Source organism: Lytechinus pictus, chromosome 2, assembly GCF_037042905.1.
Source record: "Lytechinus pictus isolate F3 Inbred chromosome 2, Lp3.0, whole genome shotgun sequence".
Classification (NCBI taxonomy): Eukaryota; Metazoa; Echinodermata; class Echinoidea; order Temnopleuroida; family Toxopneustidae; genus Lytechinus; species Lytechinus pictus.
In genome coordinates this window covers 65390526-65414591 of record NC_087246.1, presented here as the reverse complement: position 1 = coordinate 65414591, position 24066 = coordinate 65390526, and the positions used below count along the sequence as shown (strand labels likewise).

At 37.1% G+C, this 24066-nt stretch overlaps 1 protein-coding gene across 1 annotated transcript; it reads left to right on the top strand.

Moving 5' to 3' along the window:
* The first annotated feature begins 8257 nt into the window (after window positions 1-8257).
* LOC129268691 (GDP-D-glycero-alpha-D-manno-heptose dehydrogenase-like) lies at window positions 8258-12941 on the top strand. The gene has a single exon (XM_054906217.2). The coding sequence runs from the start codon at window positions 8263-8265 to the stop codon at window positions 9247-9249; it is 987 nt and encodes a 328-aa protein (XP_054762192.2). The 5' UTR covers window positions 8258-8262; the 3' UTR covers window positions 9250-12941.
* Window positions 12942-24066: the final 11125 nt, after the last annotated feature.

The following is a 24066-nucleotide window of genomic DNA, read 5'->3' as shown; positions in this document are numbered from 1 at the left end:
GTTCATGAAACTTATACATAAGGTTAATCAAGTATCACTGAACATCCTGCATGAGTTTCACGTCACATGACCAAGGTCAAAGGTCATTTAGGGTCAATGAACTTTGGCCGAATTGGGGGTATCTGTTGAATTACCATCATAACTTTGAAAGTTTATGGATCTGATTCATGAAACTTGGACATAATAGTAATCAAGTATTACTGAACATCCTGTGCAAGTTTCAGGTCACATGATCAAGGTCAAAGGTCATTTAGGGTCAATGAACTTTGGCCAAATTGGGGTATTTGTTGAATTACAGCCATAAATTTGAAAGTGTGTTGGTCTAGTTCATAAAACTTGGACATAATAGTAATCAAGTATCACTGAACATCCTGTGCGAGTTTCAGGTCACATGATCAAGGTCAAAGGTCATGTAAGGTCAAAGAACTGTGGCCACGTTGGGGGTATTTGTTGAATTGCCATCATATCTCTATAAGTGTATTGGTCTAGTTCATAAAACGTGGAAATAAGAGTAACCAAGTATCACTGAACATCTTGTGCGAGTTATAGTAGTTTTCAAAATCAGCACTGCTGCTATATTGAATCGCGTGATGCAGGTGAGACGGCCAGAGGCATTCCACTTGTTATACATCAGGAATGATTTAAGCTTCAGAATATTGGAACACCATTGTTTGAATAACATTGAAGCACTTCCAATCTTGGTAGATAGTAACCATGCCAAACCGTTTATTTTTATGTCTTGGTATCGTCCTCCAAACTGTACAATTTGTATTTTTTATAACTATGAGGAATTGCTTACATTTCTCGATAGCTTTCATCTCAATATATCACTGGGGACTTAAATTGTGATATCAAAAGATCACCGTTAACTAACACTACAAAACGACTTAATCAAATTCATAATCTTTTCTTATTAAAATGGATTAATATAACTACATGTACGAGAATATCCGGCGATTCACTTAGTTTAATAGATCATATGCTATCAAATTCAGTGGAAAATGTTAAATCATTTGGTATTATACTTACTGGGATCAGTGATCATTCCCTCTGCTTTTTGATCTGGAATTTACATGTAAAAAGATTTATTCCACGAACAATAAGCTATATAGAAGAACCTGACTCTAGTTTGTGCATTGATCACTTAAAATCTCAACCCTGGCACAGAGAATACAATGCCAACGAAATAGATGACAAAGTCAAAATCTGGAGGAATTGATTTTAGATATTATTAATAATCACTTGCCTATCTGTCATAAACGTGTTAAGTCTAGACACTCCCCTTGGATGTGTTCTGAGATAAGTAATTTGATCAAAGAAAGAGATAAATTGAAAAACAAGATGTACAAATTGAAATTGGAAATACTTGAAGAAAAGAATGTATTTTTAATGAATTCAAAAGAAAAATTATCTGATCAATTATGGACCCGTTACAAAAAACTTCGAAATACGATTACGTCTAAAGTGAGAAAGTGTAAACATAAATATTACTCTGATAAACATTAGTCTGGCTTTGGAGAAAAGCACTCAACCATCACTTCTTTTATAAGAGTCACTGATGAATGGCTTCACGCTCTTGACAATGGTTAATACACTGGAGTGGTTTTCATAGACATGTGCAAGGCCTTTGATACCATTAACCACTATATTCTGTTTGAAAAACTCAAATCTCTTGGAGTGTCCGATTCTAGTCTTACATGATTTAAAGTTAAATGAACAACCTTAAGATATGTACTTGTATAAATTCCACTGTCTCTGACTTAAAGGGGATTTCCAACCCAAATAAAAACTTGTTTCTGTAAGGAAAAGAAAAATCAGACAAGTTGATAGGTGAAAGTTTGAACAATATTGGACAAAATGAGTTATGAATTTTTAAAAGTTGTAAATATTGGTAATCACTATACCCATGGAGACTTCAAATTGGCCGTATTTGGGATGTCATAGTGATGTAAGGCAAGGACTACTCTTCCTTGTACTCCAATACATATTATGGCTAAAATGTCATTTTTCCCAAAAGTTTTATTTAAAATTATAATTTTCTTTCATGAGGACATAAAACAATATACTACCTGGCTAATATTTAGATTACTGCCCCAGGGGAATGGATACTTAGGAGAAAACCACAAATCCCTGATAATAAAGTACATGGCCTATGGGAAAGTTGTCCTTGCCCCTTGTCATAAATTACTTACCAAGTTGCCAATTTGAAATCTACATAGTATTAGTGATCTCAATTTTAAAGCAGCTATAACTTTCTTATTGCTTGTCCCATTCCTTTCATACTTTCACCATTCTGTTTAATTTTTTTTCTCCTTCACAACACAACATTTGATGGCCAAGGCTGGATTCCCCTTTAATAGATATACAATATGGTGTGCCTCAGGGCTCAATCTTAGGGCCTCTGCTCTTTACTATATAAACAACATCATAAAGAATGTCGATCGATGTGCTATCCATCTTTACGCAGATGATACTGTCCTTTATATTTCCCACAAAAATGTAAGAAATATAGAAAGTATACTGAACACATATATAGTTAAACCATATTTATAAATGGATCTGTTCTAATAAGTTGAGTTTAAACTTTGATAAAACAGAATGTTTGTTGATTGGATCCCGCACTATGTTATATAAGGTTCCCCACTTCAAATATGTATACAGGGAATGTGGATTCAACCTAAAGAAAGTGCTAAATATCTTGGAGTGGTTATTGATCAGCAGTTTAAATGGGACAAACATATTGAATACTTGACTGTAAAAGTGAGCAAACTCAAGTTTTTTGGGGCCGTCTTCGACACAGTTTTAATGAGCCGAGCTTGAAATGTATCTACCTATCAATTATTCTCCCTATTTTTGACTATGCTGATGTAGTGTACGATTTCTAGTAACAAAAGATGTGTCACCCAATTGCAAAAGCTGCAAAACAGAGCTGGAAGAATAATACTTGGGATAAGTCCATTCAAACATATATCGAACTGTAATATTCACCAAATATTAAACTGGTAATCTTTGGAATGTCGTCGACAAAAACATATAAACTTGATCTCACTGCCCCTTACTTAAAAGATTCTTTTAATACTATTCATTACAACTATTCCTTACGATCAATAAGCCAGTTCGTAGTTCCTTTCTGCACATGATCAAAAGATTCTATGCATGATCAGAGGAAGGTCATTTGTATTTAAGGGACATGGTGGTTTAAAATCTAATGAGATAAACACCAACTTTGATGTCTTGATTATTCATATATTCTTTTGAATAGTGGTATTCATTTACATCCACAAAAAACAACAATGCATCCACGAACGACTGGTATTTCACAGTTTGCCAAGTACATTGTGCAACATGCTATGATATGCATTCAAAGTAGGAATGCAACAAATACCTTCATAAAGTGTTCATTGGTGTGCTATTCTAGTCACCTGGTCTATTCAATTTCTTCATCCTGCTATGTAAGGCAAGCTTACGTAATATCTTGCTTTTAAATCTGCCTATCATAATGAAAGAAATGAAAGGTTATTTAACCAAAATTGTCCATGAAGTAACTACGAACTGGTCTATTGGAAACTTATCTTTACCCAAGCTATGTACTGAATTGTGTCGTCGAATGTTTTCATACCGTGGGGCCTCGCAATTTAATTCTTTATCTCCTTCTATAAATTCATCTTCTAATTATAATACATTCATTAGGACACTTAATGACCATATCCTGAAAACTACATGTATTTCCCTGTAAACCAAAGTTCAAACATATAACTTGGGGGCACTTTTGGGGTGGCTGGTGGGTGGGGTTAGGTACTCAGTTTTTACTGTAGGGTGGGGTGGGATTGCTGTTCTTTCTCCCTTTAACTGATGTTGCTTTTACGTTACTCAAATTTGTTAATGAATTTATTTTTGTTCAATGAATTTCATGTTGTTTATTTGATATAGTTGGACCCCTCGGCAGAACAGTTGTGCTGTAATGGCTCAGCTGTGTAGGGCGATTTTATATAATTTTATATGTATTATGTTTATATTGGTAAATAAAATAAAATTAAACCATCGTAACATAGCATCCAAGGCCATAGTCTTCAACAATGGCCCCAGATTAATTCAAACCTGAAATAGCCCCCCCCCCCCCCCGTTTGAAAAGTGGAGACAAGATTATTACGTATGTTGGTTGTTTTAAAGTATTTGCAAAAAATATGTGTAGTCACAAAGTGGCAGTAGCCTTTAGTGCTCAATGAAGTGTCAGTATGACAGGAATAAACATTGGGATTAACCTGCAATACAAATATTAGGATCAATTGCCTGGTCTGAAAGAGTGTTTACCCGGGGGGGGGGGGGGGGGCACTCAATATATAATGCATAGTGGGTATGTGCTGCGGAGGGGACCCCCATTTTCACACTCAAATTTCCGTTCCAAGGCATAGCATTTTTGTCTTATTGAGAAAAAGAACAAAGAAAGCCGCTCCAAAGCATAGCATTTTCTTCTTATCAAGAAAAAAGAAGAAAGAAATCCGCTCCAAAGCTTAGCATATTTTTCGTTACGCCGTTCCGGTCGCATTGATCTGCTACAATGAGCTGCAATTTTGGTGAAAAGCGGCCGCAGAGCGCTGTCCGACCATCGCCTCTGCGCGAGCGCACCCGACGGCCGGGCTGCCGGGCTAGCTGCATCATGCACGCATGCCCGTTCCATACGGATGCATATTACGCACTCACACGCTGGCGATCCGTTCCAAGGACCCCCGTTTTCACAGGCATTTGTAGTTCCAAAGCCCGTTCCGAGGACCCTCCTTTTTACAATAAGCCCGCTCCAAGGCCCCCGTTTTTTGTCTCGCCCGCGGCACACCCCTACCACTTTTTTGGTCGAGTGCCCCCCCCCCCCCCCCCCCCGGGGTGTTTACCAATCAATACCATATCAGCCAAGCTATAGCCTAATACATTTGCTGCACCAAAACTCAGCTACTGTAACCCAAGTTGGATTCAGAAGAACAGAGTAGAAAGATACATGCAAAATGAAAAAAAATACTGTAATCACGTTAAATATAATGAAATTACATTGTTTCCCAAAGCAGTGAAATCAACTTTGTTATGACGAGAATGGTGATTATCATTGCTCACTTTTTTGTTGTTTTATATATTGTACATGTATGCATGGGCTCAAATCCCACCGCTGCCACAAGTTTGTAGATAATTCAAGAAATCACTTCACAATTGATCATAAAACAAGCAAACTCAGTCAAAACAAATAGCTAGGAGAAGCACCAAATTGATAAGAAGGAAATAAAATATACTAGTTGTAAAGATCAAAATAAAGATTAAAGTGAAGTGTAGTGATGCTGGGAATTTTCAGCTTCAGGTAATATTGTGGTATATATAGTTTTTCAGATTAAGTAAGAAATAAAACTGATCAACTAAAGAAAAGGTGATACCCTTTGGTATCTGTGGATATATAAATATGCTAGGCAGGAGGACCTTCCAATTTGTTTCCTCCTTTTTACCTCTTCTCTTCCTTTTCTTTCTTTTTTTTCCAATAGCACCATATTTTCCACAAATATTTGCCAGTGAATAATGTATTTTTTTTCCTAAAAAATATTGGTGTTTCAAGACATGTTAGTCTGTTAGAGCTAATATTGATTTGAACGAATTAGCAACTCTTTGTCATCAATTTGGCTTTTATTTCAGTTACAATATATTTGAATGAGGTACATATAGTAGAAGAAGATGATGGGAGTGATAACCAATACATATGCAAGCAAAATGTCATGTGGATTGGGATTTATTTGAGGAATGTCTTTGAGCTGTTGTGAGCAAACACCCTCAATAAACATCCCAAGTAGTACAAATGATTCTTTAATATGCTACTGGACTCCCCCTTTTCATTTATTACATAACATCAACTGGTGGAGTCCTTGATGAATAGAAGTTCTAGGCATTGAAACACGAAGAAGAATAGTAGTAAGAACAAACAGAGAATTCAATGCTGATTGTAGCTACTGTCTTAAAGTGCTTCAACCACCCCCTTCATCAAGATGCTATGAATATTGAAATGTTTTCTTTTGCAAAAACTCAAATATGGGTGTGAATGGAATTGTGATCTGTCATTTTGTTACATCCTCTACCCTTCGAAAGTGTACTTATGTGTACAAATATAATTTTTAAAAAGAGTTCCTTTTTACCTTGCGTTATTTTCTTTACATCTTGATGTAAACATGGAGATTTCTTTCTACCTCCATGATCATGTATATTCTCTGTTCGACCTTGAACGTTCATGCCATGAGGCTTTATTCAAGAAATGGTAAAATACTATAGCACTAACTGTCTCAAAATAGAATATATCTCTCTTCAGTCTCCTATGCACTCCTGTTCAAATCAAATGTCCAATGTTCTCCTATAAAAATAATAATCTGTACCTAACTGAAGTAGGGTGACCACAGAATAACATAAGATTCCCTCTTTATTCAGATTTTTTTTGGAGGACCAAAAGACGGACAAAATTGTTCTTATGTTAGTCTCGTATCGTGTGCAACAGTTGAAATATATTTTGTTAAATTTGTAATTGATTGTAATGTAATTTTGTCCAATCTTATGAGATATGTATCAAACTCTGAAATATCAATTTGGGTATTTTTTCCCTTAAGTTCAGTCTTTTTTGTTTCTTTGCTAAATGTTTTTTATCTCTGCACTTTGACCTCTATATGATTCTCTCTCCTGAATGATGCTTTACAACTGAGATTAAAGATTTTATGTTTTGCAACATAATATGTTTTTACATTAAGGTAATAATTCATTACCTTATTACCAAAGTTTGAGGCTCATTACTCAGCATCTCAGCATTTAGAAATGTTGATTTTGAATATGTCCAATATACAGGTAACCCTACATTCATATTCGTAGGTCACCCATTCACCTTTCTCAATGAGGTGCTTCCCAAAGATTGGACACACCTGTGTGTTATTTGGAGCACACCAAGTGTTTCTCTTCAGTGGAGACATCAAATAAAAAAAAATAAAAATAGCAATATGATCTCTTAACCTCAACAGCCTCTTTCTTGAGTCAATGTATTCATCATATCAATTCAGATCTTTCAAAAGCAAGTAACATTTATTTTGATAAATCAATGACTCTCACCCATTTTCCTCATTTACAGAGTTAGTTCCCTTTTAGAATAATCTAGAATAAGTACCTAAGCTTTGAAATATCAAACAATATTATTTCATACTTGTGATTCAATGGAACGTGGGCATTTAGATTTAAGTTCTCATTATGACCAGGAGAAAAATCTTGAGCACTGATTGCATTTCATCAGTTGGGCTATGAAATTTAATGTAATTCAGAGAGTTGTTTGTAAGTGGTAAATTTCATAATAGTCATTCCAACAAGATACAAAATAAATTTTGTGAGCCTGTTGTCTTCTGCAACTAGTCAGACCTGTGAACATACATATGAATGACACAATCAGTAGTCCACAGATTGATATTGTAAGGGTTGAATTTTGCCTTGTTTTGCTTATTTTACACTTTGCTTTCCATACTTCTCTTCACTTCCCATTTCTATGCCATTGTCACACATCTGTTTCTCTCAAATAGTTTCTACGTCACAGACATTCCCATTTTTGCCATTCCAACTCCATGCAGCTCCACATGATTGTATTGTCCTTTTCTCATTTATATTAAGAACATTCTTCATTCATATCATTCTATCTCATCCTCATTGCTTCACCTTTCACCCTTGGTTCTTCCACATGTCTGGGTTCTTCTATTTTCTTTCTCTATTGGTTAAATTAATCATGTGACACTATTTTTCAATTTAATATTTGTGAAAGCAATGCCTTGTGAGGTCTGGATTTCAGGCCAATAAATCAGAGCATCACTTAACTTCATTTTGTCGACATCTTTAATTTGAGTTTAGTTCAGCTGCAATTATATTTTAGGTTCTTATGTGGTGCTTCTGTCTGATATGATTTGAGTTTGCTTGTTTATGACTGTTTTTGTGAGGTGTATCTTTGAACATCCGGCTACTCTACAATATTTTACCAAAATTTGTGTAAAGGCCACAAAAGGAGAGTAAGAAATGTGATTGCGCACTCTTGAATGCACAATAAAATAGGAAGAATTCAAGAGGTTTAAAAACAAAAGCTCTGAAATGCACAAATTCCCAAATGTTTACTGATGTTCCCCCCAAATTATCCTAATTTTGGAGACCAAAAATATATTGGTGAAGCAAGATTCAGGCATTTAGTTTGTTCTGTTTTGTTTTGTTTCTTTGCAGAATCACATCATGAACGGAAATTCCCAGTTTATCACAGAATCAAACAACAATACCGGTGAGATACTAAAGGTGATGGTCACCGGAGGTGCAGGCTACCTAGGAACTACCATTGTACCTATGCTTCTAGCTCGTGGCCATGAAGTCAAGATCTATGATCGTCTTAGCTGGGGTGTCCAGTCTATCCTATCAATTGTAGGGTCACCTAAGCTCACAGTGGTGCGTGGAGACATCCGAGACAATGACAAACTGGCCAGGGAGATGCAAGACTGCAACGTTGTCATCCATCTAGCTGCCATCGTTGGTTACCCAGCCTGCGAGAAGGACCCTGATGAAGCCAAGGAAGTTAATGAAGATGGTACAGCCAACATCGTCAAGAACCTCAGACGGGACCAACAGCTTATTTACTCATCCACAGGCTCCTGCTATGGAGCGGTTGATGGCACCTGCACCGAGGAAACGCCCATCAGTCCTTTAACCCTCTATGGAAGCACCAAGGCCAAAGGAGAAGAGCTGACCAGATCTGTTGGTGGTGTTGGACTTCGGCTGGCTACTGTATTTGGCATATCTCCAAGGTTACGTCTTGACCTCCTGATCAACGACTTGACCCACAAGGCTGTTACCTTGAAGCACTTTGACCTCTACCAGGGTAGCTTCCGAAGGACCTTCCTGCATGTGAGGGATGCTGCTAGGGCATTCCTTATTGCCATGGACAACTATAAAACCATGAGTGGCCAGGCGTACAACGTTGGCCATGAATCCATGAACATGACCAAGAGGGATGTGGCTGATACCATTCAAGATCTTGTCCCAGAGTGCAAGATCACCACTTCCAACAACGGAGAGGACAAGGACAAGCGGGACTATGAGGTATCCTATGCAAAACTGCGCAAGCTTGGCTTCAAACCCACTATCACGGTAAAAGATGGTATCAAGGAACTGCTCAAAGTGGTTCCGCACATGACTGAGAATGAAGTCCGGATTGCACGTAATGTTTAAATATCATGTGTGTGAAATAGAGTAGATGTTAGGCTGTATAAGAGAAAGCAGAATTTATGACTTGTGACCCAAAGATCAGTAGATATCAACAGGCAATACTGTGTGATAACATGCATTTTTGGAATAAGAATACAGATATGCATTGTTTAAATTGCAATATTCCAAGGTTTGTAAAGGTTTCCAAATCATGTTATATTTTTATACATGTATGCTTTTTCAATAAACCTTTATTCAAAAATTTGTCCTACAAAAAAATTGGCTGTATCTCCTTGCTAATGAAAAAAGTGTTAAATTGCTTATAATATTAAGGAATTCTAAGCAGGTCCACGTCACCTCTCTCGCCCCATCTATGTGCCCCCCCCCCCACCACAAAATAAAATGAAATACTGCATGACTATAGAGTTTTTCAATTACAGGACAGACATATCCCCCCCTGTTTATGCATTAAAAAGAAAGCACATTTTAATTGCCCTCTTTTATCATCACATTGTATTAGAATGTTTTGAGGTTGTAAAAGACCTCCAAGATGAAGGCTAGGAGACTGCTACGGTATAGAGGACGTGACACAACATTTTCATCGGGTTAGGGTTTGGGTTACAGTAGGGGTTTTATGTTAGGTTTAGGATAGGGTATAGTGTTAAATCCAGTTTTGAAGTTTGTCATTCCATTAGTATAAAGAATTTACAACAGAGCAATTGTTGACAGCAAATGTCATGGAACCTGTAGAGGTGATATTGAACCATGTGACTTCAATTAGACAAGTGTAAGGACAATTGAAGCAGCTTTTCAAATAATAACTACAACATTCTGGCATTATTGATTTTGTTTCCCCTGTATATTATGGTACAGGTTATCTCTTTTTCCTAAAGAAACTAATCAATTTTGCTTTTTCTAACAAAAGCAGCATTATTTTTATATCTTGTTCATTGTGGAAATGAGAGAACAAATAATGTCAATACCCTATTGCATTTATTTTCTGTTACATGAAATATGAATTAATTATTTCCTTTTGCAATGGAGAATATAGTTTGACTTCAATCAATCAATTCTGTCAAGAGTCTATATTTTGATGAAAATTTGATGTTCGATAATAAATGGTGAGTGTATGACACCATCATCTCTCTCATTTCCACATATCACCTTTAATGTGTTTATCACTACTTTGTGGAAACAAGAGAAATTTATATTCAAATCATCTTACAAGTCTTTTAAAAGTAGGGCCATAATCCTAGAATCCTCAGAATAATCCCAATCATAACCCCCACCCCCAAATAAAAATATAGAAAAATTAATAATTTAAATGATAAAAAATGAAGTATTTTGGATAAAAAATCTGTTCTGCTATAGGGCATTGCTTTGGGTTGCTCTTAAATACATGTACGTACGGACCATGGTCATGTTTCATAAAGACTTCTTAGAATAAAAAAATGCAACAATTCTACAATCAGCCAATTAAATTGAATGAATTCAGTAGCTTTAAGCTGTTAAGTCATAAGTTTTATGAAACAGCACCTGTATTGAAAAAAAAGGTGATACGAAAATGCTACAGGTATTTCTCTCTGAGTTCTTGGCTCTATTCACTGCAAAATTTGCTCAACCCTTATTTATTTTATATTTTGCTTACCAGTGAGCATTAGAAGTAAAACTGTCAAATAACAAGGGGAAACATGAATAATAGTTCACATTTCAATTGTTCAGCTTTCATAATTCTCTAGGCCGTGTCAAATGGCTTCGGTAAGATTTTCGCCTTTGTAAAACCACAATTGATTGAATGGATCATGCATCATAAAAGTGAATTGGTTGTGGCTATAAATGGTTCAGTGCATGCCCTTTTAAATATTTGTGTAGGTGTCTAGTGTATTATGAAAAAAAGTGTATGTGATTATCTCTTGAAATGTTTAGGGTGAATGCATAACAAATTTAGTATTTGCTTTAAGGTTAACCTTAATACTTTAGTGAAGTTATGTTGGAACCCCCCCCCAAAAAAAAAAAAAAAAAAAAACAGGAAAATCTGCCAACCATCTGGCAATAAGGAAGAATTCAGATGTTCATCAAAATTTGGAGAAAAAAAAAATTTCACTAAATTCTGCATGTATATCTAAAATTGGCAAAATGATAACAGCAAAACATCTTTCTTATTTTCAACATTTACAGTAATTACACATTTTTTTCTTAATCTGTTCAGATTATCCATACGCCAGTTCATAGTTCCATATTGCGCATGATCAGAGGAAGGTCATTTGTACTAAAGTGATATGGTGGTTTAATATTTATTGAGATAAGCACCAACTTTGATCTCTTGATTATTCATTAAGTTCTTTTGATTTGTGTTGTTTACTAGATCACAAAAAACAACATTGCATCCACTAGCGACTGGTATTTAAAAGTTGGCCAAGTACATTGTTATAACAGCATGCTATTATGCATTCAAAGTAGAAATGCAACAAATATCTTCATAGAGTGTTCATTGATGTGCTATTCTAGTCACCCACATTTCCCGTTGTTTTTGTTCCAGATTTGTTCATATATTCATTAAGTTCTCTTTTACGTGTCCCCTAAAATCAAATCAACTTGATGTGACTGTTGGATTTCCCTTTGATAATGATTGCACTCATAATATCGATTGTAGTATTTCATTCAATCTTGCTTTTGAAATGTATAGTAGCAATCTTGAGCACATGTATTAACCTTTTGCATGTATTTTCTATTTTTTTATGTTGAATAACTATAAACTTTCTTCCATATACATGTATTTGTATCACCCTTGCTTCTTCAGGAAGACAGGTACTTTTTAATAAACATTTCCTAATATGAACAGAAACTAGTAATGTGAGATTTTTAACCCAATTCTATTTCATAATTTTTGAAAAATTATTTTATTTGCTTGAATGTGCCAGCAAACAGTAACTACTTTTGAAAGAAGTTCCGCTTGCATGATTCAAGTTTTTATCTTTGTATTTTCTTGCATAATTTATTTCTTAGTTTTCACTTTAACTTTGTTAACTCGAGTTGCAATTTTCCTATGTATACAATCATTATTACCTTTGAGTAATAGTTTAGCCGATAATTTATACACGTGTAGAGTTTATATTTTTGGCTGTAGTGTAGTTTAGATTGAAATAGGCGACAGTTATGATTTTCTTTAAGAGCACCTGTGAGTCTTTTCTTGTACATGATTTTGCACCTCATCTCAGCAATATGTAATTACCTTTTATTATACCATATCGAATTGATTTAGTAGAGGTACGTGAGACCAAGGAGCTTCAAACAGAAGCTCCTTGGTGAGACAGCTATTTACTCAAATTTTTATCCTACCCTTTTAGGTGTGATTTTATTACCAGAGAGACAGAGAAAGAAGAATTTAGGTGTAATCTTTCTCTGTCTACATCAGTTCTTAACTCTTCCTTGGATCATGCTTTGTTAGATAATTCTGTGTTTCTTCACCATGAAGTGATAGTCTGGTTATTTACCAAAAAATAAACAGTAATGGAATGTTGCTTTGTATTTGTGTTACAAAGAACCAAAATATCTTACGTGCCATACATCAATGCGAACATTTTAATGTTTTTTTAAGTGTTTCTTAGGGTAATGAGAACTAATATATGTATCTATTGAGAAATTATGGTAATTGTAGATACGTCGCTATTTGTGTGTCCATAAGAAAACAAAATAATATTGCACTTTATCTTGGACTATGGCTGATTGTCTTTTACCTTATTTGTGAATTCCTATTAAAAATGTTGATGTGATGATGATTTTATGATGGTGGTTATGATGATGATAATGACGATGAGGAGGAGGATTATGATGGATGTTGATGGTGAAGATGATGACGCCGATGATGATTACTTACGATTACATAATTAGGATTGCGATTGTGTTGCTGTTTTATGATGGGTGGTGATGATGATTATAATGATAGATGATGATAATGATTATATGAGGATAGTTATTGTGTTGCTGCTGTTGTCGACAATGATGATGAAGATAGTGGTAGTGAAGATGATGTTGATGATATGATGATGATGAGGAGGATTATGATGGATGTTGAAGATGATGACGCCGATGATGATAACTTGCGATTACATAATTAGGATTGCGATTGTGTTGCTGTTTTATGATAGGTGGTGATAATGATGATGATGATGTAGATAGAAGGTGATTATAATGATCGATGATGATAATGATTATATGAGGCAGGCGCGGATCCACGGGGGGCCTTCCCCCCCCCCTTCGGCTAAAAAAAAAGAGAGGAAAAGAAAAAAGAGGGGAAAGAAAGGAAGAGGGGAAGAAAAAAGGGGGGAAAGAAAAGAGGAAAGGAGAGGGGGAAAGGAGAAAAAAGATAGAGGAAGAAGGAGGAAAGAAGAGAAGAGAGAGAAAGGGGAAAGGAAGAGGGGAAAGAGATAGGAAGAGGGGGAAGGGAAAAGAGAGGAAAGGGGGGAAGAAAAAGGGAAGAGGGGGAAGGAAAAGGGAAAGAAAGAGAGGGAAAGGAAAAGGAGAAAAAAAAGAGAGAGGGGAAAGGAAGAGAGAGAGAAAGAAGAGAAAAGAAAAGGAGAAAAAAGAGGAAGAGAAGAAAAGAGAGGGGGAAGAAAAAAGAGGAAGAGGGGAAAAGAAAAGGAGAGGGAGGAAAGAAGAGAAGAAAAAAGAGAGGGGAAAGAAAAGAAGAGGGGAAAGAAAAGGAGAAGAAGAGGGGAAAGAAAGAGGAAGAGGGGGAAGGAAGAGAAGAAAAAGGGAGGGGGAGGGGGAAGAAATAAGAGGAAGCAGGGAAAGAAGAGGGGGAAGAGGGGAAAAGGAGAGAGAGGAAGAGGGAAGAAAGAAGAGGGAAAAAAGAGAGAGAAGGGGGGGGGGGGGGAGAGAAAAGGGAGGAGGAAGAGGGGAAAGAAAAGGAAAGAGAGGAAGAGGGAGGAAAGAAGATTTAAAACAAGAGAGGGGAAGAAAAGAAAAGGGAAAAAAAGGAGAAGAGGGGAAAGAAAGAGGAAGAGGGGGAAGGAAGAGAAGAAAAGGGAGGGGGTGGGGGAGAAAAAAGAGGAAGAGGGGGGAAAAGAGAGAGGAAGAGGGAAGAAAGAAGAGAAGATAAAAGAGAGAGAACGGGGGGAAAGAAAAGAAGAAAAGGGGAGAGGAAGAGGGGGAAGGACGAAAAGAAAAAAAGAGGAAGAGGAGGAAAGAAAATGATGTTCGAACCAAAAGGGCGCCGAAATGATGTTCGAATGAATGTCGATGATGTTCGAACTGGGGGCCGAATTGATGTTCGAACGGGGGGGGGGGGGGGGGGGCGAATTGATGTTCGACGTAGAGGCGCCAAATTGATGTTGGAACTAGGGGGCGCCAAATTGATACTCGAGCGAGGGGGGGGGCCGAAATGATATTCAAACTAGGGGCGCCAAATTGATGTTGGACCTACATGTAGGGGCGCCGAATTGATATTCGAACTACATGTAGGAGGGCGCCGAAATGATGTTCGGAGGATGTTCGAACTGGGGGCGCCAGATTGATACTCGAACTAGGGGGGGGGGCCGAATCGATGTTCGAACTAGGGGGGCGCCAAATTGATACTCGAACTAGGGGGGCTCAGAATTGATATTGGAACTAGGGGGCGCCAAATTGATACTCGAACTATGGGGCGCCAAATTGATGTTGGACCTACATGTAGGGGCGCCGAATTGATATTCGATCTAGGAGGGCGCCAAAATGATGTTCGAAGGGATGTTAAAATGATGTTCGAACTGGGGGCGCCAAATTGATACTCGAACTAGGGGGGCGAATCGATGTTCGAGCTAGGGGGGCGCCAAACTGATACTCAAACTAGGGGGGCGCCGAATCGATGTTCGAACTAGGGGGGCGCCAAATTGATACTCGAGCTAGGGGGCGAAATTATATTCGAACTAGGGAAGCCAAATTGAGTTCGAAGGGATGCCAAAATTATGTTCGAACTGGGGTCGAATTGATGTTCGAACGGGGGGGGGGGGCGAATTGATGATCGACCTACATGTATAGGGGCGCCGAATTGATACTCGAATTAGGGGGGTGGGGCGTGGCATTGCATGTCCTTAAAATTTCTCTATTAGGTCAGCATACCTGGCAACTGAGCGCGCTCCCTAAGTGACACCAAATTTGTGGTGGTGCCCCCCCCCCTGCCGTGACCCACGGTACGCCACTGTACCTATATATTCTATAACAAACTACTTGAATCCCCCCCCCCCCATTTAAAAATTTCGGATCGCGATTTGCGCTCGCATTATTTGCTATAAATGTATCAACCCATGAATGCTGTTCATGATTACAAAAAATATAAAATATCCAGTTTTTCAGGCCTCATGCGCTGTCAACAAATTTCACGCACTCATTAGGCTTATTAGATTAATAAATATGAAAAAAAAAATTATGAATTCATAACTAAATTGTCCCTTTTTCAGAAAAATATATCGACAAGTTTTAGGAAGAGGAATAGAAGATAGGCATCATTTTTATTTAATGACAAAATGTCCTTAGGCCTAAAATGTCTCGATCCTAGTTTAAAATAATAATAAAATATCAGCTCGCGCTTCGCTCGCATCATTTATTAAGTGCTTTCCACATCCACTTCACAATTCCCCTATATACAGTGCTTTAAATATTGCTTAAATTGACCCATTTCATATCGGAATTTCAAATATTATTTCCAGCTTGCGATCCGCGCTCGCATTATTGATTTTCATGATGAAAAATTAAATGTATTCAGAATGTCCAGATTCTGTCTAACTCTAAAACACGTGCACGCATGTTTATTGAGATACGCATCTTGATCTTATTAAAAACGTGCTAAAATTATCCAGTTTCAGATCAGAATATCAAAAAATTTCTGCTCGCGCTTTGCGCTCGCATTATTAATGTAGGAAGATACAAAAAACTACCCATCATTTTTCCTGAGTGACAAAACATGAATCGAGTGTCCCGTTGGGGGTTTGAAATATAATTTTTATAGGTTGGAATATCAAAAATGTTCAGCTCGCGCTTCGCGCTCGCATTATTTAATCGTTAAAATATGTATCGTCTTAATGGCTAATTTAAAACGTCCTTAACAGGTCCCTTTTCGACCAGGCCAGAACGCACATTAAAAATTTCTGCTCGCGCTTCGCGCTCGTATTATTAAAAATTTCTGCTCGCGCTTCGCGCTCGTAGTAATAATCTAATTACATACGCATCTTGTTCAGGTTCACAAACATTGCCCAGAATGTTCAATTTTCAGGTCAAAATACATTAAATTTAATTATATTTTTATCTCGCATAGGGCTTATGAGATTATTGCACATTAATGTTGTTTATAAAGTAAAGCTAGGAAATGACTGTTAGGACATGGGCGTTTTGCCCCCCCCCCCAAAAAAAAAAAAAAAAAAAAAAATTACGACCAAGATAAAAGAGAGAAAAGGAAAGGGATTATGGTAAAATATAATGTTATTTTCCAAATATTATGTCAAATATACTGCGCTTCGCGTTATCATTATTTATTTAGGCCTTGTGAGATACCTCAATGTGTTTTTAAGAATAAAATTTCGGAATTTCTTTAACTTCAACCCCCCATTTTATTTATTTATGTTTATCTTGGTGCCCTCTACAAAAGTTCAACAAGCCCCCCCCCCCCCCCCGTGCAACCCTGCTGAATAAATCACAGCTTCGCCACTGATGAAGAGATTGAGTCGATTGCTTCGAGATTGCATTATTCCCAAGAGGTTATCATTGATATTATTGACGGCTATTCTAAACAACTAGTAAAGAAACTACAGCCCCCGTTCACACAATATTCTAGTAGTGCCTACTCTGGTGAGAAGTTAAACCAAATTGAGACCCCCAAAATCGCTCACGCTTCGCGTTCCCATTGATATTACATTATATATTCATGGACTTTTTTTCAAGAACACATTAAAAAAGTGGTCTTTAATTGCCTTTTTTTTAAATGTGATTATGTAATAAGATAATTCAAAGTTACATTTAAGTTAGCCTGGCCGGCCGGCGTGGAGGGGGCGCCATTTTTCGAAAAGTACACATGGGCGCCAAAAATCAGGTCAAATTTGGGCCCCCCTCCCCACGAAATCTTGGATCCGCGCCTGATATGAGGATAGTTATTGTGTTGCTGCTGTTGTCGACAATGATGATGAAGATAGTGGTAGTGAAGATGATGATGATGTTGATGATATGATGATGATGGTGATGATGGTGATGATGATGATGATGATAAGATGATGGATAACATGACGATGATGGATGACGATGATGCAGATGCTGATGACCTACGATTATAATAAAGATTGTTTTGCTGCTTATTTTGTTACTATTTTTCTGTATATCATTTTTATAATCTCTATGTATTTTGCTCGTGTGTTTTGTTTTTTTATACAAAAACAAATTGTTATTCGTGCTCCCAAATGTATTGTATAATAATTTATACGAAATTAATAGAATCGATTTGAATTTGACAGATTTCACCAAACCTTTATCAATAGTTTCTTTCATTTTTCTGCTTCTATCAAAACCAACTTAGAAATCGGGATGAAGTTGACACAATTAGGTCGGGTATCCGACAGTTGTGTCTGAGAGTAATTAGAGATTATGGTTACTCGGCTGGAGGTTCCATCCTCGACATAGCGGTTCAAATACTGGTCATTAAAGGGTGACATTTTATTTCAGAATATTCATAAGTTTTAGAATGTATTAAATGCAAGGCACTTGGGGTCATGGGTATGACAATTATAGGATCGAGGGATAGAACCAGGGCCGTCGCTAAAGGAGGGGGGGGGGGGGGTGGGAGAGGGGTGCGACATCCCCCCCCCCCCCTAATTGGATATCGTCGGTAAATCATAACATAAAAAAAGGCGAGAAGAAAAAAAAAGGGAGAAAGAAGAAAGGAAAAGGGAAGAAAAAAAAGGAAGGAAGGACGGAAGATAGAAATAAAGGGACAAAGAGAAAGATAAAATCTAAGAGAGACGAGAATGGGTTGGACAAGGTTTTGATTAAGTAAACCTGTGTGTCGGTGTAATTAATGATGCGGAGTCTGCGATGTTGGAAAAATTACAAACTGTCTGTTTCGCGAGTGCAGGGCTGTTGACTGTTGTCGGAAAAATGAAAAACTGTCGGGTCACACGGGACACAGGACTGTTCCAACTCCTCCATGTACCTTGTTCTTGCTCGGTCTTTGAGTTCTATTATCTTTGTCGGTAAAAACATGTCAAAATGCATAGGGGAAGGCGGGGTAAGTTGTGACACTTTTTACATTTTGCATGTTAAAATTGATATGACTAGTAATATTGTAGAAATAAGTACCTTGCCTTTAAATTTGATTCTTGGGAAATATTTTTCACCTACATAAAACTTTCTATCCCCACACTGAAAATCGTTGTGACCTTTGAAAAAACCGATGTCAAATGGGTTATGGCTCAACTTGCCCCATCTGTGGGGTAAGTTGTGCCACCGTCTGGGGTAAGTTGAGCCACAAAAACTATGTGCAAAATGTATGCGGGAGAACCAAGATGTCAATTTTTCATTTAAAGTCTTTTCAATTGCTAATTCTCTATAAATACTAACATCTTCTAAAAGTAAAAGAACCGTCATGTGAATTTGCTCCTTTCTGCCTGCATATCAATGGCTTTTTATGTTTTTTAATTTTTTTATTATATATTACCATAAGAGTTACCATGGCTCAACTTGCCCCATGTTGGTTGGCTTAAATTAGCCCCGTCCAAACTTTTTGTGATATTTTCACATCCACACATTTCTTATGCATCCATCATGTAAAAGACTATGACAAGAGTGAGAATCCATACCTGGACTAACAATATTGTTCTTATTTCTATAATATATTTAAAGACGTGTGTGGGTAAAAAGCACTTATCTATTTTACACCCTTTTTTACTTTTTTGGCTGAAATTTGTATTTTTACCTCTAAAAAAGTACTTTTTGTTTCAAAGTTGAAACAATGTGGTGGGGTTGAGGGTTATGCAATGGGTCATCAATAAATGACACCACCACAATGTCTGACTCATTCATTATTAGCCTGGGAGCGGTGGCTCAACTTACCCCGCCTTCCCCTACTATTGTCGTTTTTGTCGTTAAATTGTTTTTTTTTTTGCAATGCGATCGTGGGAAGCTCTCTGTAGGCTACCGATCATGCCGATAATGATTATAAAGTCCTGGTTAATCTTTAAAAAAATCAACTCCCGCTTTGCGCTCGCATCAGCCATTAAGTGAAAATTTTGCTGAAAATATTGCTTTAATTTCCCTCAGAAGTTTGTTCTTTAATATAAAAAAGCGTGTAGAATGTTAAGATTCGAGTATCAAAAGTTGTCAGCTCGCACTTCTGTACCAACAGTGATATTGTCCCGGTTTATAGTCTAAATCTAAAAAAAATCAGCTCGCGCTTCGCACTCGTATTATTTATCTAGTGAGATCAATTATTATCTCCACAATTTCCTTCATGTAGGACAGAGCTCAAAATTTCACTTCCGGATCAGTACTATACAAAAAAATTCAGCTCGTGCTTTGCACTTGCATTATGTTTATTGAGATACACAGCTTGTTCAATTTATGCGGAATCTAAGTTTTGTTCTTTATACAAATACGTGTGAAGTTTTCAAGTCAAAATATCATGAGTTGTCAGCTTGCACTTCTGTACCGACAGTGAACCATTTCCTTCATGTTGGAAAGTGCATAACATGTTCCCTTTTGGGTCTGTAAATCAAATGTTTTGTTTGCGCTCGCATTATGTTTATTATAAGATACACAGCTTGTTCAATTACAGATGCAGAAACTGGGTTTGTTTTAATGTAAAAACCTGTAAAAAGTTTTGGTTTCAAGTCAAAATATAAAAAAAAATTAAGCTCGCGCTTCGCGCTCGCATTATGTATTTTGAGATACACAACTTGTTCATTTACAGATGCAGAAACTGAGTTTGTTTTAATATAAAAACTTGTAAAAATGTTTTCAAGACAAAATATCCCAAATTTTCAGCTCGCGCTTCGCGCTCGCATCATTCAGTGATACCCTTCCTTTTTATGATTCTAAATCTGAGTAAAACTTCAGCTCGCGCTTCGCGTTTGTTTACTGTGTTCTTTATTAAAAATGTGCTTAGCTAGTCCAGTTTTCAGGTCCAATATCTAAAAATTTATCAGCTCGCGCTTTGCGCTCGCTCTATTTGATTAGTGAAAAATATATTCTATTCATGAGTCACTGCAAACAGTTGATTAGCATATCCTTTTTCAGAAAGGTTAATCAAAAGTAGCAGCCAGCGCTCGCATGAATTGTTATACATGTATATGCATATTATTCATGCAAAAATTGCTTAGAACGTCCAGATTTCTGGTCGGAAATCATAATTTCAGCTCGCGCTTCGCGCTCGCATCAATAATGGGGCTTTGTGGCCAAGTGGATTAGTCCTCGGACTTTGAAACAGAGGGTAGTGGGTTCGAATCCCAGCCATGGCGTAATTTCCTTCGGTTTCAATTTGAGCGAAAGAGCATAGCAACCAAATAGTTATAGTAGTATATAGTTTTAAAAAAAAATACAAAACGGATGGATGACCCATATTCAGTTTGTAAACATGACAATACTGTTCTTCCATGTGGTCCAAATGAAAAATATCACAGAGGTTAAGAATGTATTGTAGGTCCATCCACTTCATCTGCTTGTATTAAACCCAAGACCTTGTCATTTTGTTTCACGATAAGGGGGGGGGGGAGAAAGACTTACGATCGGGAAGGGGTCTGTGTTGAAACCCTTGGCGTTGAAACTTATAACCGAGGGAGCGTAACAAACGAGCGAGAAGTTTTCACAAGCAAAAAAAAACGAAACTTTTTTTCTAAACATATAACTTAGTATAAGGTATGAGAGAGCGTGAGAGCCAACTACAGGAGAATGACAAAGATTAAAAGCGATTAATTTTTTTAACGAGTAGGCAAACTCAGGATTATGCTGGTGTTTTAGTCTTCAGTGAAAAAGTGCCTGGTATATTAAATAACTTATTTTGCAATAAAAGGATAACCATGCATACCGGCATAATAAGTGTGTATGATGCTACTCGAGAATGGAAAGTGGAGCAATAAGTGGCTTGTCTGTCAGTAAAGAATACTAAAGGGAGCTCTTAAGATCCTGGTTTGCCTACTCTGCTTCAAAGCCCCCCCCCCCCCCAATTTTTTTTTTTTTTCAATCGAGGAAAGAGGTCAGATCTGACAACTAGTCGATGAAAATGTTGATGAAACGTTCCCCAGGGATAGGATCAAACATTAACCTTTTGTCATTTTATTTCCCGTTTAGATGTGTAGAACAGGAGTATAAACCAACTTATAGGTGTATTCTGGGCAGGAAATAATTACATCTAACTGAGTAGAATAAAACATTCCTGAGCAAAACGCTGAAAATTTCATAAAATCTGATTTCAAATAACAGCGTTATTTTAGTTTACAGTTTTATTATTTTGTGAAAGCCGCCGGGGAAAGCCGTTATATGCACGTCGTTATGAATATGCAATAGTAGGTCTACTTGGGGCTGGTGATGCCCCCCCTCCCCTTTCGCAGTTTCTTATGTTATTACATGAAATCAAATCGTATGTATGGGGTCTTCCTCGTTACAAACAAATAAGTTCCAGCAATGATCGATTACCTTGTATATTCAATCAGTTGCCATTCCATTTTTTCGATCTTGGTGATGGGCAAAATTTGAATAATGTAATTTCATAAAATAAAATAAAATACAACAGAATAAAGTTCATTCGCTTTTTCATTGCATATATTCATGAAGACATGCATTGAACTGTGTCACCAAAATAATACCAAACTTAAAAGTGCCATAACCATAATAAATTTGTTATTCCTTGACTGATTTTGATGAAATTTTCTGTAATTTGATTTTACTCTATCCGTTTAAATCAAATAATTTTATTCTCGGTGTATCCCTTTAAATCGGCTTTGATATGCCTAAGAAGTTATCAACAAAGACTTTTTTTCATAAGATAAGTATAAGTATCCAAATTATTACGTCCTAATATTCTATGATGTATTGATAAATATCATGTTCATATTTCACAATTATAATAGTGAAAATTTGTTTTCTACTTCAAACCAGATCAATTAATTTACAATTAAGCTTAGACATCGGGAAAAATGATGCTTATAGATTTTAGACGGAAATCCACGGAAATCTAAACATTTCTTATGTAAATGCAAAAAACGTAGTTTTTTCAGCCTATTTCGAGGGATAATCATCCTATAAACCTCCTGAAAGGTGTCTTTTTTCTACTTTGAACCCTTTCACACGAAAAAATAATATATCAGGATTATGTTGGAGCCATTTCAGATTCCTACATGAAAAACGTCCTGTGAAATGGCCTGTTTTTCAACTAGGTTGTCATATACGCGACATTTCGCTTAATGTCACATTTTACGATTTGAGGTAGGAAATTAACAACCTTTATGCACTGATTCCGGAATGAAATATTTTGCTGAAGTATTCTTCAAAGTGTTGTCGTTCAGCTGGGCATAACAAAAATGAAAAATCTGAAATTGCCCAAAATGACTTTTGGCGCACTTTTGTTTCGCCCCGGCCCACTATGCGACGGATGTACCAAGCTACCAGTGGCGTAACAGGGGGGGGGGGGCAAGAGCCAAAAATTTCCCGGTCATATCATGGTATGAACAGGATTTTTTATGATTGTGCCCCGAGCATTAGGGCGAAGCTCAATGCGTGATAAGTACCCCCCCCCCCCCCAAAAAAAAAAAGAGGGGGTAGAGCATGGCGCGCGCAGCAAAAAGTTGCTTAATATATAAGTCCCGAGCGAGCGAAGCGAGCGAGAAAAAAAAATCAGCTTTTCATGAGAATCTAACTTTGAGATTGATTTTGACATAGTATTCAGAAAATAACATCATATCTTAAACCTTCCTTTCCTTTTCTTTCATCTTTTCTTTTTAGTTCTCGGTTGTAGAACTTTTGGGGGCCAGTGCTATGCGGATCGGATGCATATCTCGCTAAAACGAATAATGAAAATTATAATCGCGAGAAGCATATTGACTTGAACATTGGATTTTAAGCCCCTTTTGAACAGATAATTTACTTATCTCAGTCAACAGCTACTGCGAGGAATTTTGTATACCTGAAAGATTTATGTTAGTGACAAAAATTATTAGGAGCTAACAGTGAATGGATGAGAAAAATTTAAGGAACAAAAAAGCCGTTTTGGAGCACTTTGCAGCTTTAGTAGGAAGTTTATGACAACATTTACTATACATTTTTTTTTCTTCAAAATTTAGGGGGTGGGGCGAACTCACTGGGGGCAAATGCCCCCCCCCCCCTGTGCCTCCCCCTTGGTGCCACCACTGGTCTGGGACTCTGGGGCGGAGCCCCCGGAACCTCGTGATATTTTTAAACATTGCAGATGACCACTGTTTTATCAAATCGCGGGTATATACATAAACAACACATTAACTTCCATGCAGTTGCAGATAATAAACGACATATTTTGCGGCAGCACAACATAGCGAATGTGTAAAAAATTGTAAAAGTCGCCAGCGAGCGAAGCGAGCCAGAAAATTTTGGCCTTTAAAAATGATTTTGAAATTAAATTCTACTAATGTGATAGTAGCTTTGGACATTTGGCCAAAGTAAACAGGCTTTTACGGTAAATCTAGCCAGCGCAAAGCTTTACTTAGGTTAGGACATAATATCGGGGGATCGATATATCTAGCCCTTGGCTAACTTTACTTTGGCTAAGGATTTTTCCCAGGATTTTTGTCCTGATTGCGACCATTATTGCATAAAATTTAGCAAGCTTATAATAGACGCCATCCAACTTTCTTCCCG